The 16,617-nt window shown below is 32.1% G+C and overlaps 4 protein-coding genes across 6 annotated transcripts; 2 read left to right on the top strand and 2 right to left on the bottom strand.

Annotated features, from left to right (window-relative positions):
• Positions 1–3,175: 3,175 nt before the first annotated feature.
• On the bottom strand, positions 3,176–6,199 carry LOC143428036 (uncharacterized). The gene has a single exon (XM_076902612.1). The coding sequence runs from the start codon at positions 6,155–6,157 to the stop codon at positions 3,329–3,331; it is 2,829 nt and encodes a 942-aa protein (XP_076758727.1). The 5' UTR covers positions 6,158–6,199; the 3' UTR covers positions 3,176–3,328.
• Positions 6,200–6,519: 320 nt separating this feature from the next.
• Adi1 (acireductone dioxygenase 1) lies at positions 6,520–7,502 on the top strand. The gene is made up of 4 exons (XM_076902367.1): positions 6,520–6,680; positions 6,868–6,987; positions 7,073–7,252; positions 7,322–7,502. The coding sequence occupies exons 1-4, from the start codon at positions 6,558–6,560 to the stop codon at positions 7,454–7,456; spliced, it is 558 nt and encodes a 185-aa protein (XP_076758482.1). The 5' UTR covers positions 6,520–6,557; the 3' UTR covers positions 7,457–7,502.
• Positions 7,503–8,394: 892 nt separating this feature from the next.
• On the bottom strand, positions 8,395–11,325 carry Rnrs (ribonucleoside-diphosphate reductase subunit M2). Of its 2 annotated transcripts, none has more exons than XM_076903177.1 (7): positions 11,171–11,325; positions 10,142–10,204; positions 9,884–10,072; positions 9,559–9,794; positions 9,109–9,337; positions 8,742–8,960; positions 8,395–8,669 (listed from the first exon to the last, which is right to left on the bottom strand). In XM_076903177.1, exons 1-7 carry the CDS (start codon positions 11,234–11,236, stop codon positions 8,517–8,519), a joined length of 1,155 nt encoding a protein of 384 aa, XP_076759292.1. In that variant the 5' UTR covers positions 11,237–11,325; the 3' UTR covers positions 8,395–8,516. The 2 variants fall into 2 exon arrangements, with proteins under 2 accessions (XP_076759292.1, XP_076759291.1); XM_076903176.1 differs by lacking the exon at positions 11,171–11,325 and adding an exon at positions 10,288–10,422.
• Positions 11,326–13,019: 1,694 nt separating this feature from the next.
• On the top strand, positions 13,020–16,477 carry Wap (DDB1 and CUL4 associated factor wap). 2 transcript variants are annotated; one of them, XM_076903179.1, is made up of 4 exons: positions 13,020–13,389; positions 13,635–13,902; positions 13,989–14,541; positions 14,655–16,477. In XM_076903179.1, exons 2-4 carry the CDS (start codon positions 13,650–13,652, stop codon positions 14,887–14,889), a joined length of 1,041 nt encoding a protein of 346 aa, XP_076759294.1. In that variant the 5' UTR covers positions 13,020–13,389; positions 13,635–13,649; the 3' UTR covers positions 14,890–16,477. The 2 variants fall into 2 exon arrangements, with proteins under 2 accessions (XP_076759294.1, XP_076759293.1); XM_076903178.1 differs by having other exon boundaries at positions 13,021–13,389; positions 13,630–13,902.
• Positions 16,478–16,617: the final 140 nt, after the last annotated feature.

Below are 16,617 nucleotides of genomic sequence, written 5' to 3'. Positions count from 1 at the left end.
AGTCATTACATTAGCTCGATATATTATTATTTAACGCTACCATCGAAGTCATTAATTTCCGTGTGGTCGCTACACGACGTATCTTAACAAAAATAAGGGTTGTTCGATCAATTATCTTCTCTTTTTTTTTTTACGAATTTAACCGAAGGATATTAATCTTGATTTCATGAAAAATAAGAAGGAAAAAAAACAAAACATGTATTTATAGTTTGTATAATATCTACTTGTTCGTCTCAATTACCTGTCTTTCGGATCGATTAGGAATGTTAAATTGTACACGAACGATACCGCTTCCTAAATTCGAACATATCGGAGGACTCATAATGTCGAACTGAAAAGTTTCAAACGAACTGATGTACAGTATTTCTATCATTGGTAGTTAGAGAAAAAAAAACGTGTCTAACGATAGAGAATTCTTGGGAAGTGTTATCGGTCGTACATTTAATTCGTTCTTTCCAATTGTCGGTGCACTTTCAGGAACGTCATTTCGTAGCGAATATGCGTGGCTGGATATTTTTTCTCTCTGACTCTGCAAAGCATTTAACTTTGTGTACTGAACCAATTGTCAAGGAATTTATCAACTTTGAGTCCCAGATTAAGTTTAATCGTTTTCGTTAGATGGTACGCTAGTAAACTAAACTAAACTAATTACTTTTAATTTTTATTTCTCATTCCAAAATGTTAGTGTTTTGTATTACGTTTTTATGTTTATTAGTGTTTGTAATACCCATCAAAAAATATACTCGAACCAGAGAGAATTCAAAAGTGTAGCCTCGCGTGTTCGACTAATGGTGGGTGCTAATACGTTTCGTCAGTTTTAAGATTGGCGAGACGTATATACCGACGTAGCGAATCGGTCATCCATTTCGTTACTGTACTCAAATATATAAACCAGGCAAGAAAAAAAAAAACAAAAAAAAGAAAAAGAATAGAAAAAAACAGGGGGCAACAGATATAATTATGCGTATTTTCTATTTTATCACTCGGAAAATTCATAGTCTTGCTGTGATCCCGTAGATTATAACCGCAGTTTTTCTATTAAAAGACGACGATAATAACCAGTATGGAAGCCTTTTAACGGCGAATCAAAGGGCCTCTTTGTGAAACGTGTAATCGCTCTTGCTCTATTATCGTTATGTTTTCTCGCCCTCCTGGGTTTTTTGTGCTTCGCGAAAACCATAGATTGGCAATAAGGCACAAAAAGAGGAAAAAAAGAAAGGGAAAGAGTAAAAAGGGAGAAAAGAAAGGACACTCGTTGACTTCCTGCGGGATAGCTTTCTAAGTCTTATATACACACACACTGACACACGAAAAAGGAATAAAGGAAAAAAGAAGTTTCTATATTTGTATCGCTTCTGAATGTAACGCACACGTTTCTCCGACAGCGGGATCGCGTTTTAAGAATATTTTTCTAAAGAATACGCTGAAACTTTTGTACACTTGAAAGAAGAAAAGAAATTAAACCAAAAAAAGAACAAAAAAAATAATAAAAATAGAGTAATAATAATGATAAAGAACTATCCTCTACTTGGAAAGCTATCGAGCATTCAAAAAAATCGAGCTTCGTTTCAGTGTGAGCATATCAAATGTTATGGACCAGGTTCGTTTCGTATCCTCCCTTATTTCTCAGCCAGCAGATCCTTTCAATTTTATTTTTCCCTTCTTTTTTACGAAAAAGTGAAAGAAAAGTAAAATTTAGGGAAAGAAAGCACAAGTAATTCACCACCTAAAAAAAAAAAAACGATTCGCATACGATTTTATAATTAGATATAAATAAATAAATGAATGATATAAATATAAATATATAAATAAATAAATATATATATATACAATATATATGTATACATGCAGATTTGTTACGCAACTGGGTCACATTAATTCGAGAAACACCACGATTTAGATGTATATCGGCCTTTCAGTACTACCTGCGTATGATATTGAGTACGAAATACGTTATATTTTTTACAATGTGAAGAATCTGTAAATATTATAGCGTCGAATTAAATAATAATGATATTAATATTAACGAAGGAAAAAATGATGGAATACTGATCTGATATTCGAAAAGACACAACAAACGAGAATGGCTTACAGTAAAAAATGTGCATTTTATTGACGAAAACGACGTTCGCGAAACAATGCTTGCATTAGTTTGTTGCGTTTTAGCAGTCTTTCCTTGGTTCGATTGTTCAACTGATCGGGATTAAATTATGTTCAAGCGATAATATCACTTGGGTAGACGAGAAACGGATACTCGAGACATTTGTAAACACCATCTGCGAAAATTGTTTGCTACTGATTTACGAATTTTCTCTTTTTCTTTCCATTTGCATTTTTGTTCTGATTCGCGTCGAAAATGGAAATACACGGAACGGGAGCATGCGTTATTTTTTACCACTAGCGGCGAGCAAAAAGAGAAACGCAAAAGTATGTAGCCTTTGTGTATTTCCTTGTTTTACGCAAATGAAAATAAACTATCACCTATGACGAGTATTCTTATTTTCTGCGACTTGAAGAGGAACATATAAAATACTGATAATTTACTGTCTTGTATTAATTATTTCTATATTCATCGGTGAAATTTCGGTTTTAATTTGACATGTTTCACGTGTTCCGTTTTATGTATTACCAGTATAAGAATCTAGTCACACGCTACAGAAATCTTGTTACTCAATGACATGGAAAAAATGGTTCAAGCTTGAAAAAGTAATGGTTTTACTTTGCAAAGGGATGTCGTATACTAACTACTATCCCATTGTCCAGTTTTCAAATGCTTTTAAATTAGAATGATTTTAAACGATAATTCTCTGATGCCATTTAAAGCATACCATGAATTAAATGATTAGCAGTCGTTGAAACGAGAAACCATAATCTTATTTTAAAGGCGATAGGCTGATACAGAAAATTTCGTTTCATTTTATAGACGATTTTTTTCCATGAAAGCATTGAGACTGTCCAAAGGAAGCTACCCATTTGATTGCTACCTGTCTCAATATTGGTGCACATTTTTTTCTTTGTATGCAATTTTTTCACATTTTTTTATTACTAACCATTGTACTGGCATTTTGGAAATATCGCACAAATATAATATAGAATAAAAACAAGCAACAACTTATTAATATTTATTATATTTCCAACTTTTCTCTCTCTCTCTTTCTCTCTCCTTGTTTAATCAAGACTGCGAGAATTAAATAAAAATAAACTTACAATATTCATAGATTGAACTCAATAAAAAAATTAATATTTATAATCCTTTTTTTTCTTGTTTGTTCATTTATATTACTTTAGATACTTTTTGTAATAATAATTTTGTAATGATAAGCATAATTTAGTCTGAAAGAAACAATTCGTTCATTCTATTGATACACTCGTGAGCTTCTTTTGCAGGTACTTTCATACAAGCAGATATGACTTCGTGAGTTATATAGAAATTAGAGACTTTTGGTGAATGAGAGATTTTTTGTATTTTTTCATCGTACTCATTCCTGATTTTAAGACATTTATCGCTAAAATGATTAAAAGTGTTTAGGACATCTTGTAAAATATTTATGGGGTCATCTGCTGTATTATCATTTAAATGTGATAGGCAAGAAGTAAATAAATGCGCATAAGGACTATACTTTATGCTTTCATCGAGCTTTTTGATATTCCTAATTAATGATTGGTATATCTGTTCGTAATTTGCGATCCCTTTGATACATACAAACATTGTGCAAAAATGCGTGAAAGATTGAATCAAAAACGGGAATAAATCGCTTCCACCGATGGACGGATATTCTAAAGACAAACAACACGCTTCTATGGTCAAACGCAGAAAATGATCATAAGCGTCAATTTTATCCTTCCATCCAAAAGCGAACCAATACACCAAGACAAGATCTGTACCTAATCTCTTATACTCGTCGTCAGTGGAACGAATAATTAAATGACGCAAAAAGTCTTCTTTTTGCAAATTCAAATTCAATAAATAATTACGTAACTTTTCCGATGTCTTGGAATCATCTTTCAATTTGTTTAATAGAACGAAACAACGACTGCCATAATCCTGTATTATATCTAGTACTGTTACATCCTTCTGCATTAGGTACCAAAGGGAAGCAAAATATAACTTGTCTGCGGGTTCGATAACTGATTCAATTCCACAGATTATCTCTTTCTTCGTAGAGAAGGGAAAATCTCGATTTTCTAAGAAGTATAGCAGTATTCTTTTAATCTGAACGAATATTTCACTGCTTATGTATCTCGAAATACTCGTATCCTTTCGAAGCGAGGACATTCTTTTGGCCAGAGCTATTATTAAATCTTTAGCATTCATATCTTTGGTGCATTTAACCTGCAACTTACGAATATTGTTAGTAATGGAAATTATGTTTGACGCGTTGAAACTATCTTCCTTCAAGTATGGTACAAAAACATTGTTTATCAGTCCGTCCACTTTAATTATGGAGCTGTTTAGTATAACTTCTAGAAATTCTCCAAATTTTTTGGAATTCCATTCTGTGTTTTCTATACAAATGGTCCTCAAAATACTTGTTAAAAATAATTGATCATTGTCTTCCTTTATTTGCATGAATGGTGATAACAAAAGTAAATCAGTAGGAGAAATCATGATATTCCTGTACTGGAGATGGCCAATGGTAATTTTTAAAAGTGTTGTCAATACCATTCTAGGATTCTTTAAAACAAACAACAGAACAGTTTTTAAATTTGTGGCTATTTTTAAGTTTGCATTTCGTATGATGAACTCATGAAACGCTTCCTCTGTATGTGGTAATTCCAAACAACTTTTGCCATCATATCTGGTTAAATACATCATTATAATTTCATAAAGATCTGGAATACTTTGAACTGCCAGTATCTTCATAACTAAGGTATAACTGAATTCCTTCAAATCTTCATCTGTTGATTCCCTGAGAATAAAAGTAAGATACTCTAACAAAGTTAAGTAGCCTTTCTTATCTAGTAATGATCTATTATCATAAATAAAATTTAGTATCGAGCGATCCCATTCTTTATATCTGTATAACAATTCTACAATGCCCTCCGTTTTGCCATTAGATATCACACAACAAAGTTCTTCTAAACTTAAAACAAAGCTTGACTGCTTAGGGTCAGGTTTAGATGATAAATGCTGCAAAATCTCTATTAAAGAAGTGTTCTCCGATAATTCTTCATCTTTCAATATGAACTCTCTGAAATAATAAGATTCGATTCCAATGGAACGTTGTAAAGAGATTGTAATATTCTCATCGTCATCCAGCTCTGTCCAGGAAATGTAAGTATTGCAATCAACTTCTTTAATTTTATTCTGTACGAAATCCATTAATTGCTGATTTAATTTTGATATGGTACTTTGCATTAATGTGCTTTCACATTTTACAAATGCCTCTGTACCAAATGTAATTTTATACAATTTTTCAAGATCCTCAGAAATTAAAATTTCTTTCTTCCTATTTTCTAACAATGTCTTTGCTGTCATCAGCAATTTTTTTAACATAATACCTTGCCGTTCGCATTTCTTCAAGCTTGACACTTCTTTCAAGCATGATAATTCTGGATTGTTTAATAACAACAAAAATTCTTCAAAATTAAGTAAGAGACTTTTAATACTTTCTTCAATATTTTTAGTCTGTATACCAAATTTCATTAATTGAAAGAACTTAATGTATATGACTGACATTAACCGATATATAACTGCAACTGATCTTCGAAATGGTAACTTATCTATGTGCTTCGGAATTAATTTCAGTATTTCTATACATAAGTCAAATGGCACGTATAAAAGTGATTCAATTAAAATTTTCTCGTACTCAAGATTCAATAATATTTGTATGAATAAATATTCAGATAGCGATGGGCACATGTCAACCAAATGTCCACTAGCAATGTCTTCTGCTAAACGTTCATGATTCTCAAAATTAGTGTTTAATAATAAGTATTTGTAAGATTCCACGCATCTCCTATTGTTTACCGAAGCCTTTTCTCCAATAGGTATATTGTAGGTTTCGAATATGTTGGTCACTGACTTACATATATCGTTTATCTGATTCGTGTTTTCATCTGTTACTGCCTTAAGTAATTTCAGTTCTCCATACTCTTGACTCTTCTTCATAAGGTACATTTGAATTTTCTTGTAGAATTCATTCATGTCGTTCATCTCTGATATACTTCTTTCTTCACTGACAAAAATTCATTAGTAGTTTTTCGTACAAAGATTATTGTTTACGATTAGAAATGGCTTTTATAACATCTTCGTAAACATTTTTAAATACCTAAAAATTCAATACAATTGATACATTAAACGTAAACACAAAAAAGAAAGCACAAATATCAATATTATATTAAGTTCTTACAACATCAAAATATATTCATCCTTCATACATTTTAAACGATAATTATGAAAGCACGTTCTACTTTGATCATAATAATTTAGATAACGTATCTCCAAAAATATACACCGGCTCTATATAAAGAACTTTATCAAGGTTACGTCGTTAAAGACTAACAAGTGTGAAAACTATACGATCAATTTATACGAATATATCCACGAGAAAAAAATGGTTTGCGCGTGGTATATGGATAATAGCGATGCCGATCAACGGCTCGAACACCATAAAACACCACCTGAATATATCTCTCTCGAGGACTTGTTCAAGAAGACAGGTGTCGAATATTATAAGGTTAGGTTGAACGTTTATATTCCACCAGAAATTTCTTAAGTATAACTGTCATGCTTTTTTTCCAATTTCAAATTTATAACCATTCTTTTTTATACCAAATGAACATGTTCTATAGCTCCAACAGAAATTCTTCATATGTTTGTAAATAATATATATATGTTGTATTTACTTGGTCGCATCACTATAGATTGATCACAAAGATTATAAAAATGATAATACATTGATGGAATTAAAGATGAAACGTAATTATACATACGAGGATGAAATAGAATGTTCCAAGGCTTGTTTACCAAATTATGAAGAGAAAGTAAGTTGAAAAGTTTAATCACGCTTTGTATTTCAATTCTGATATGTAAACAGCACGAGCTGCATAAAATATTTTGAATTTATAGTTGAAAAACTTCTTCACCGAACATCTTCATACTGATGAGGAAATAAGATTAATCTTGGATGGTTCGGGGTATTTTGATGTTAGAGACAAGGATGATCAATGGGTACGCATAGAAGTTAAAGCTGGAGACTTGATAATAATACCCAGCGGAATATACCACAGGTTTACCATGGATATTAATGTAAATGTCATATTATTTACTTAAGTTATGCAGAAGCAGTTTGTTATCTATCTACTTTCTATTTCATAGAATTATATAAAAGCAAAACGTTATTTCGTGGGAGAACCTGTTTGGTTACCTTACAATAGACCGGCCGACGATATGGAGTGTCGTAAAAAATATTTAAGTCGTTTAAACAGTGGCTTTCAAACTGAAGTTGTTTAATATCTCTTACAAAAATGTTATATAAAAGATATACTTTTAAAGCATATGTAATATCGAGATCAAGGTGTTTCAATCAAAATTTATCTCGCAGGGTGAATATTGCAATAATTTACATTCATTAATATTGTACATAATTGAAAGATTCATATATTTACATTCCGTGATGTCTTCAAACAGATTATTATATATATATATATACTTGGAATACACAGTTTCTTTAAATTGTATCAAAATTACGTAGGTTTTTAACAAATTTTAGGAAAACTGTTAAGATTCATAGTTTGTACATTTATACTTTTCATATATGTAATGATACAATGAGAAAATTCAATAAACGAAGTTTTATGATGTGTTTCGATGCCTATCAATTATCACCTATCTCTTACACTTTGATTATGTCATATGTACATACAAAATTATTATATGAATACTGAGCTGCTTATATAGTCTCAATTATTAAATATTTTCGTTTCCAATAAGGATTTCCGTGCATTTCTTATACAAATCTTATTTACAGTTCACGTTTGAAGCTTTAAACTTCCAATTGATAACATACGTTTATTTAATTTTAGAGCATTATTTGTATTATTTAATAATATACTAATATTTTTTTACAGTAGGTAGCAACGTTTGTTTGTTTAACAAGTGTTACAGAAAAATAGATTTAGTTGTAACTGAATTCTAAATAATTATCGTCAAAATATAAAAACTTTAGTTAAAAATAAATACAGCTACCTATTAATTTGTTAGACCTAATATATATGATGTATACTTAAATCAGTCCTGATATATGAGAAAAGAAAAACAGTTCATAAATATTTTTGTCCTCTCACAAAGATACAATTTCATCCATACAGACGTAAAGATAAAACGTCTATATGTACATGATCGAAAAATTTTAGAACGAGACGTATATGCACTTTTTGTTTCTTAAAAAAAAAAAAAAAATGAGATAATCAATATTGTCTTAGTTGAAATCAACAGTAAATACTCTACTATGTAGTCAAAGTAACAATACGCTAACAGTGTGTCAATTTTCAAAATACCTTCATCTAATAAATTAAAAGTCAGCGTTAACCGTAAAATTGCTTTCGATTTTATTCTGCATTACTCCCCATTTTTGGTATTCTCCAACTTTTTTCTCGAAAAAGTTTGTCTTACCTTCCAAAGAGATATGCTCCATAAAGTCAAATGGATTTTCCGACATGTAAATCTAGAAAAGAAAAACATTGCGTATCAATATATTACACTTATATCATTTTTTAATTATAGTATTTTTACAAACCTTCTTGCATCCTAATTCCATGAGTAATCTATCCGCAACGAATTCAATATACTGACACATCAGTTTACAATTCATCCCTATCATTTCAACGGGTAAAGCGTCCGTCAAAAATTCTTGTTCAATCTTGACGGCATCTTTAATAATTGATGTAACACGTTCGCACGATGGTTTTTGAACAATATGTTTGAACATTAAACATGCAAAATCGCAATGCAATCCCTGAAAAATAAAAAGAATTAAGTATTTAATCTTATACATTCCTTAATCCTTTGTCTTTTATTTGATAACTCGGCTTTTTAGACGTGTATCTAATATCTATAATCTAGATGATAGTTTAAATCGCAATAAGATGTAGGTGCATACTTACTTCATCTCTAGAAATAAGCTCGTTGCTGAATGTAAGTCCTGGCATAAGACCTCGTTTTTTTAACCAGAAAATAGCAGCAAAACTGCCACTGAAAAAGATACCTTCCACTGCAGCAAACGCGACCACACGTTCAGGGAAGGTGGCACTTTCGTGATTTATCCAATTTAAAGCCCAATTAGCTTTCTTTGCAACACATGGCAAATTTTCGATGGCGTTAAATAAGAAGTCCCTGTAACGAAGCAATATTAAATATAAAAAACAATTTTCAGAAGCACTTGAATCGATGTTATACTGTTTGAAGAAATATAGATGAATTAATTCATTTCAAGTTATTAAATCACAATCAAACAATGATAATAATTAAGGTGCTCTAAAAGAACGTTATAAGTAAAAAGGAAAAGAACAATGAAGATTAAATTTTCCAAGAATTGTATTATGCTTATTATTTACCTCTCTTTGGCATCTGCAATATACGTATCAATTAACAGAGAGTACATTTCTGAATGCACGTTTTCCATGGCAACTTGGAAGCCATAAAAACAACGCGCCTCTGTAATTTGTACCTCTTGGCTAAATCGTTCAACAAGATTCTCATTAACGATTCCATCGGAAGCGGCGAAAAATGCTAATACGTGAGATATGAAATGTTTCTCGCTACTAGTTAAACGATTCCAATCAAATATATCCTGCAAAAATGAAATACAGCACAGTCATTGATGAGCTTAACTTTCTCTATTTAAAACTAATCTAAGTATTTGAACGATAAAAGTTATACCTTGGAAAGATCCACTTCCTCTACTGTCCAGAAAGATGCTTCTGCTTTCTTATACATTTGCCAAATATCAGGCCATTGAATCGGGAAGACAACAAACCTCCGCGGATTCTCTTTCAGCAATGGTTCTAATTGTGGATTAAATTCATTTTCAACTAACTGCCCCTTACTTACAACTTTTGATTTAATTACCTGAAAAGAGCACAAAGTTAGATTAACATAATAATACTGAGCAAGAATAAATACAAGGCGACTACTTACTCCAACTTTTGTATCATTCTCGCGACAAATTGCTACCGCTGTACATAGTTTCTTTGGAGAAGTCTGGAAGCAAGGAAACCAATGTTAATAACATTCGTATCAAATATAACATCTTTTTGACAAATGACAGTAATTTATTTATTAACTTTAGAGTTCAACGTTTCACTCATAGAATCTCTGATAACTTTTCTCAATAACATTTCAAATAACATGGATGCATAGAAAATAATGAACTTAAAGATTCTGTTGTATTGCATAATTCCATGCAATTAGCATATATATACGTGTCAATATATCAGTCCATAAGGAATATGAGGTAGAACTACGATAACCTTATAGTCTATAAACATAATTTCTTATGCAATTAACAATTACAATAGAATACCACGAACAATGTATTTTCTATAGATGACATGGATTTTATTTTTTCAAATATAAACACAGTCATGTGCACATATTACATTCGAACTCGGCATACAATATATCAACTTAATTCCTTAGCTGTATTGAACGAACGTGTGTTAAACAGAAATAGAGACAACATGTTTAGATTATTCTATCTACTTTGTAAATAATATGTATCATCATACAATCAGAAGTATTATCTTTTATTTTATATGGAACTAGGTTAGACTTAATAACTTGTTATGAATGAACAAATGCGTTCTCAGAAATTCATTGCATTTTAACGTGGCGATTTCCTATATATAATATTTCCTTGTAACGTGACACGTAATACGTAGTATTTTAATTAATTGCACGAAATAATGTCACTCATCGAAATGTGAAACAGGAGGAAAAATAACATTCCTATCAACGCGAACAGCAAGCAAACGACACGAATATATTTCGTATCGTGTACAAAGAGTAAGTTTAAATAATAAAATTGATATAAGCAGATACAAAAATTGCGGTAAAAAATTTGTTCAGGTAAAAAAAATTTGTGGCGGACAAAGTGACGAGTGATTAATTAATCGTCGAACGAAAAATTAGAGATCGATTAAAAGCGAAAATATTGAATGAACTTACATCCTTCAAGGAAACGTTCTCGAGGTTTTTGCGAATGTTTTCCTTCGTTGAGATATGAAGGGGCATCGTGAATTTTCGTAATTGTCAGAACCAGAGAAGATATTATCCTTCTGTACGGAATCCAGCCGCTCGAATGCCAAAGGAAAAAGCCAGGAAGATTCTTCGTCGGTGCTATTTACCACCGTTTCCCGCCAAACTGCTGTCGGCCAATCAGCTGATCGTCCTTTGCCGCCAAAACGTATGCACGCTTGTAATTTCGAAAGAAACGTTTATTTATGAATGAAACCGGTTCAGAGATCGTGTATAAATAACCCTTTTACCTTTCCTGATGAATATAAACTTAAGTATTATAATATACGAATATATATTTTCCCGCGTGTTTCTTGGTATTCCTTTAGGATGTGCACGTTATGGATGAATCATTCTAACATCACAATAAGTCGCATTCAATGAAAGGCTCAACGTGAAATGTTACATCATTCGACGCATGCATTTTATTCGTCAGCTGATTCGACTACCACTCGACATCTGACACGAGGCGTGGAAATTTTGATCGTCCACTGTAACTCTATGTGTTTTCATATTTGTATTGGTCTTTCGATAGCATAAAAATGATCAGCAATTCGTATAAAAATGATTATAGTAATAAAAGTGGAAGTAGTAACCACTACGCTAACCATAAATATATTTGTGGATGTGGCGCCATCTCTGTGAGAAGTGCTGAAACTAATCGAGAATAAGCTTCCGCCTTTTCTCGAGAGATGGCGCCACCAGTTAACCGAGTTCACTTCGCTGTCGATAACGCTGTGCGACCAGTTTGAGCACTTTTCACAGAGATGGCGCCAGGGGTTCTACAGTAGTATTGGTATCATCTGTCTCACTCTTTCTTATAGCTTTCCTATATATCTTTCTCTTTCTTATTTCGAAAGCGGGAGATATAAATTATCTGACTCTTTCTATTCAATGAAAATTAAAGAATTTCTTTATTTAATCAGCAATACTCTAAAATTCTGTAATCAAGATGAGAGAGAGAAGCAGAGAGAAGAAAAGAGATGCGAAAACGAAATCAGGAAGGCAATAGATGTGTAGTATATTCTAATGTTGTATCGCTATTCATTATTTAAGAGGATTGTTATATTTTTTATTTAAATATACGTTAGACTATTTAATTGCATCGATAGATAGATGAAATATTATATTATAATCATTTGCATTATATAAAGCTTAAGTTTTATTGTAATTTATTGTACATTTTATTAGTTTCAATAAAATATTGTATATTTAGTAGTTTTATCGTAATTTCTTTTATGTTTCTCGTTTTAGAGGTAAGAGAGAGAAAGATATATAAAGAAGCTATAAGAAAGAGTGAGACAGATGATACTGACTCTACTCTGGAACCCCTGGCGCCATCTCTGTGAAAAGTGCTCAAACTGGTCGCACAGCATTATCGACAGCGAAGTGAACCACTCAAGAACTACTAGCGCCATCTCTGTGGAAAGTACTGAAACTAATTCCCGACTAGTTTCAGCGCTTCTCCAACAGATGGCGCCACGAGTAATTAATAAAATTTTATCCTTTGCTGGAAGATTAATGCGTGTGAACTATCGCGAACGTGGGTTCCATTTTCCTTAGATATCTCTGATATGATTGAAATGTGTAGTTTGTACATTGTCAAGGTTAATTAAAAACGAAGACCCCTTTCGTTTGATATATTTATGTTTGTCGAACTTAGAATTTCGATTGTATTCTTGAATTTTGATTTATTACGAATGAATTCGGTTTCTAGCTAGTGTTGTGTAAATAATACGAACAGAGATTATGTTCAGCCGAGGATTCCATTTGGACATGCTTTAACATAAACGAATGTCGTTTTTATTAACGTTGCGTTAATGTGTGTCTATATTTTTTCTGATGGTGTACTTCAGTTGTTAAAATTGATCGAATGTTGCCATTAATTTGGGTAATACTAAAGATAAACGCTCGTGAGTGTACGAAAATGTCAAATTTAAAAGAGCGCCATTTTATGTTATCGCAAAAGATTTGATTAATTCTATATCTTTATGAAACATTATAAATTAAACATTTGCCTATTTTAGTTGGCATTCGCAATATTAAATGATCATCTTCTTAATATGTTTATAATGAAAGAGTAAATTCTCCAATCTGCGAACAGATCGTGTTGAAAAGCGAGTTGCGTTTTGGACGCTTGCAATTGTGAGGTTAGTATCGGAATCTAAGTGATTATTCCACTTGTTTATATTTACGCAATTATATTGAAGAGAATATTGTACAGTAATAAAACTGTGCTATAAATATTGTTTTAAAAATGTGAAGAGAAAAAAAAATGTAATTAACTCGTTTAGTTTATTTTCTTGGGTATTTAGTAATATTAATTTTGTATTTACATAGTCTGATGTGTATTCGTTATGCAGTGTACATTCAAAATCAATTTTTTTTAGCGAAGACAATAAATTAAAAGATGGCGTTACATAGTGTACCGCCTAAAAGGAAAGAAATCTACAAATATGAGGCACCATGGCCGTTGTATAGTATCAATTGGTCTGTAAGGCCTGACAAGAGGTTTCGTTTGGCTCTTGGCAGTTTTGTAGAGGAATATAACAATAAAGTACAAATAGTTTCACTTGACGAAGAAACTTCTGAATTTAGTGCCAAAAGTACATTCGACCACCCTTATCCGACTACAAAAATCATGTGGATACCGGACAGTAAAGGTATTCTTTCATTTTTGTGTAATTATTACAAAATGTCTCTTTTCAACTTAATAACAGATTTATGATGATTTCATTGATGTTTATAGGATTGTTTCCTGATCTCCTGGCCACGTCTGGTGATTATCTAAGAGTTTGGCGAGCAGCAGAGCCTGAAACTCGTTTGGAATGTGTTTTAAATAACAACAAGAATTCTGATTTTTGCGCACCGCTCACATCGTTTGATTGGAACGAAGTGGATCCTAATTTAATCGGCACTTCCAGTATAGATACAACGTGTACTATTTGGGGGTTGGAGACGGGTCAGGTGTTGGGTAGAGTCAACATGGTTACTGGCCATGTTAAGACACAGTTAATTGCTCACGACAAAGAAGTGTACGACATAGCATTTAGCCGCGCTGGCGGTGGCCGCGATATGTTTGCGTCCGTAGGTGCGGATGGTTCGGTTCGCATGTTCGATTTGCGGCATTTAGAACACTCTACGATAATCTACGAGGATCCGCAGCACACACCACTCTTGCGACTTGCATGGAACAAGCAAGATCCAAATTATCTTGCAACAGTCGCGATGGACGCGTGCGAGGTCATTATATTAGATGTTCGTGTCCCGTGTACACCAGTTGCGAGACTTAATAATCATAGGTATACAATATGTTTTTGTTCTACACTTTTCTTTTTTGATTTATCAAGTATCTATTGGGCTTAACATTTTGTGCGTCTGATATTCAATGTTGCTATTTGCATTCATTTTTCAGAGCAAGCGTTAATGGAATCGCTTGGGCACCGCATTCGTCTTGCCACATCTGTACGGCAGGAGACGACCACCAGGCGTTAATTTGGGACATACAGCAAATGCCAAGAGCTATCGAAGATCCGATTCTCGCTTATACAGCCGCGGAGGGAGAAGTGAATCAAATTCAATGGGGCGCCACGCAACCCGACTGGATTGCGATTTGTTATAACAAAGCCGCAGAAATCTTAAGGGTGTAAAAAAAATATTTTCCGTTAGAATTGCATCACTCTGCATGTAACAGTCTTTTTTTTTTACAAATCATCTACTTAAATCCATCAAATCGTGCGTATTTGACGTCAGTATTTGTACAGAATTTTTCCTCTGCCATAAGTTCTTTATTTCTTTTGTACCTGTAAAATAAGCATGTACAAATACTAGCTATTTTTTAAGTGATCGAAAATTTAGATGAGAATAATATTTGGAGTGATGGACGGGTAATCTGTAGGCAGAATATGTAGATAAACTTTAAAAGTTTTTTTAAAGCTTGTCGTGTGGTTACATTAATTCTATGAATTTAAATTGTTGGAATAAATGGGCTGGATCAATCTGAAAATATCCAGTATGTGTACATGTTAACTTAACGATGATGTAGTAACCTCCATGTAACACGATAGTTAAGCTCTTACAAATTATCGTGTTACATATGAAAGTTATAAGAATTAGTTTCGTAGAAAATAAATGCCGTGTTATACGGGAGTTATCTGTACAATGTTTTATCACTGTACCACTGGTATCTTATGTATTTGCAATTTGTAAGTTAGTCGAACAACTTGTTTCATGATCGACAAGAATCATACAAATTTAAAAGGGCTCATGGAATAATTAAAAGTTAAGTAGTAGCATATATAGATACCAATGAACCATGTGTATATTTATGACAATGTATATGACCGTAATTGATGTATCTTATTTTGTGTCGATATATACATCCAATAAGATTTCAGAAATGGTGAATAGACCTAGTTCTTAAGGTCTTAAAATACACGATATGCACTTGGACAACCATTTTTTTATAAAATGAAACAAAATAAAATATATCCATTACGTTACAAACAATTGTATATATGTTTATACTTATATATTTACACTGTGATTTTCGTGAATACTCCGCTGGGCTGCATTAATATCTGATCGGTGAAGAGGACTTCTTATGAAAATCAAAGCATACTTTATTTCCTAGGGAAAAAAAGTAGGATATGATAATGATAGGTTTTTCATACATCTTTCCATTGTATTAACTATACAAAATATTATACGAAGAATATATAAAAATTATTACCGTATGGAGATGTACTCATACGCTGATAAAGGAAGGAAATTGTATTGTTCTTTTATTAAAATAGGGAAACGTTATAGAGGTAGCGTTCGTGATACTAGTATTAATTTGTAACTTATGCGATGAAGTGTTTACTTGCGAGCTTTTAAGATTGTAATTGAAAGTAGAATTTTTCATATGTTAATTACTTGAACTGATCGATGATAGAGGCGTTAATTATAATTAATACTTTCCACATTTCAATTAATGTGATAGGATTTGTAATTTAATACAATTTAAGTTTTAGAAAAGCACGATTTATATTGGTACTCAATTATATAATAATGAGCGAGATGCATTATTTACAATAATGAAATATGCTAGATAGAACATTAGCCAATTTAATACATTCATTTTTTACGATAATCTCATGTTGGTTTCCCATCGAATATTCGATAATTTCATACAGATATAGGATTAGATTATTATAATGCTATCGCTACTTCAATAAATATTAACTCTGATACAGAGCAAGTCTTTCGCTACCTATTCACTTAGTATAGTCAACGATCTTGCGTTTCCTTCGCTTTTCACTATTATTTCGATTTAATGTCAATAACTAAAAGACATTTACACGCACAACTACGACGGATCAATTTTTCTAAAATAT

Source organism: Xylocopa sonorina, chromosome 10 (genome assembly GCF_050948175.1).
Source record: "Xylocopa sonorina isolate GNS202 chromosome 10, iyXylSono1_principal, whole genome shotgun sequence".
Lineage (NCBI taxonomy): Eukaryota > Metazoa > Arthropoda > Insecta > Hymenoptera > Apidae > Xylocopa > Xylocopa sonorina.
The sequence above is the reverse complement of the archived record's forward strand: the minus strand, read 5'-3'. Positions and strand labels throughout refer to the sequence as shown.

What these genes read in the sequence shown, in the direction of transcription:
- LOC143428036 (XM_076902612.1), bottom strand. Translation starts at nt 6,157, where the DNA reads ATGAACGACATGAATGAATTCTACAAGAAAATTCAAATGTACCTTATG.
- Adi1 (XM_076902367.1), top strand. Translation starts at nt 6,558, where the DNA reads ATGGTTTGCGCGTGGTATATGGATAATAGCGATGCCGATCAACGGCTC. An exon ending in TACCAAATTATGAAGAGAAA is followed by an intron (nt 6,988 to 7,072) that starts GTAAGTTGAAAA and finishes TTGAATTTATAG; the next exon opens with TTGAAAAACTTCTTCACCGA. An exon ending in GGTTTACCATGGATATTAAT is followed by an intron (nt 7,253 to 7,321) that starts GTAAATGTCATA and finishes TCTATTTCATAG; the next exon opens with AATTATATAAAAGCAAAACG.
- Rnrs (XM_076903176.1), bottom strand. Translation starts at nt 10,398, where the DNA reads ATGCAATACAACAGAATCTTTAAGTTCATTATTTTCTATGCATCCATG. An exon ending in AGGAAGTGGATCTTTCCAAG is followed by an intron (nt 9,795 to 9,883) that starts GTATAACTTTTA and finishes TCATTTTTGCAG; the next exon opens with GATATATTTGATTGGAATCG. An exon ending in ATTGCAGATGCCAAAGAGAG is followed by an intron (nt 9,338 to 9,558) that starts GTAAATAATAAG and finishes GCTTCGTTACAG; the next exon opens with GGACTTCTTATTTAACGCCA.
- Wap (XM_076903179.1), top strand. Translation starts at nt 13,650, where the DNA reads ATGGCGTTACATAGTGTACCGCCTAAAAGGAAAGAAATCTACAAATAT. An exon ending in GTGGATACCGGACAGTAAAG is followed by an intron (nt 13,903 to 13,988) that starts GTATTCTTTCAT and finishes TGATGTTTATAG; the next exon opens with GATTGTTTCCTGATCTCCTG. An exon ending in GCGAGACTTAATAATCATAG is followed by an intron (nt 14,542 to 14,654) that starts GTATACAATATG and finishes TTCATTTTTCAG; the next exon opens with AGCAAGCGTTAATGGAATCG.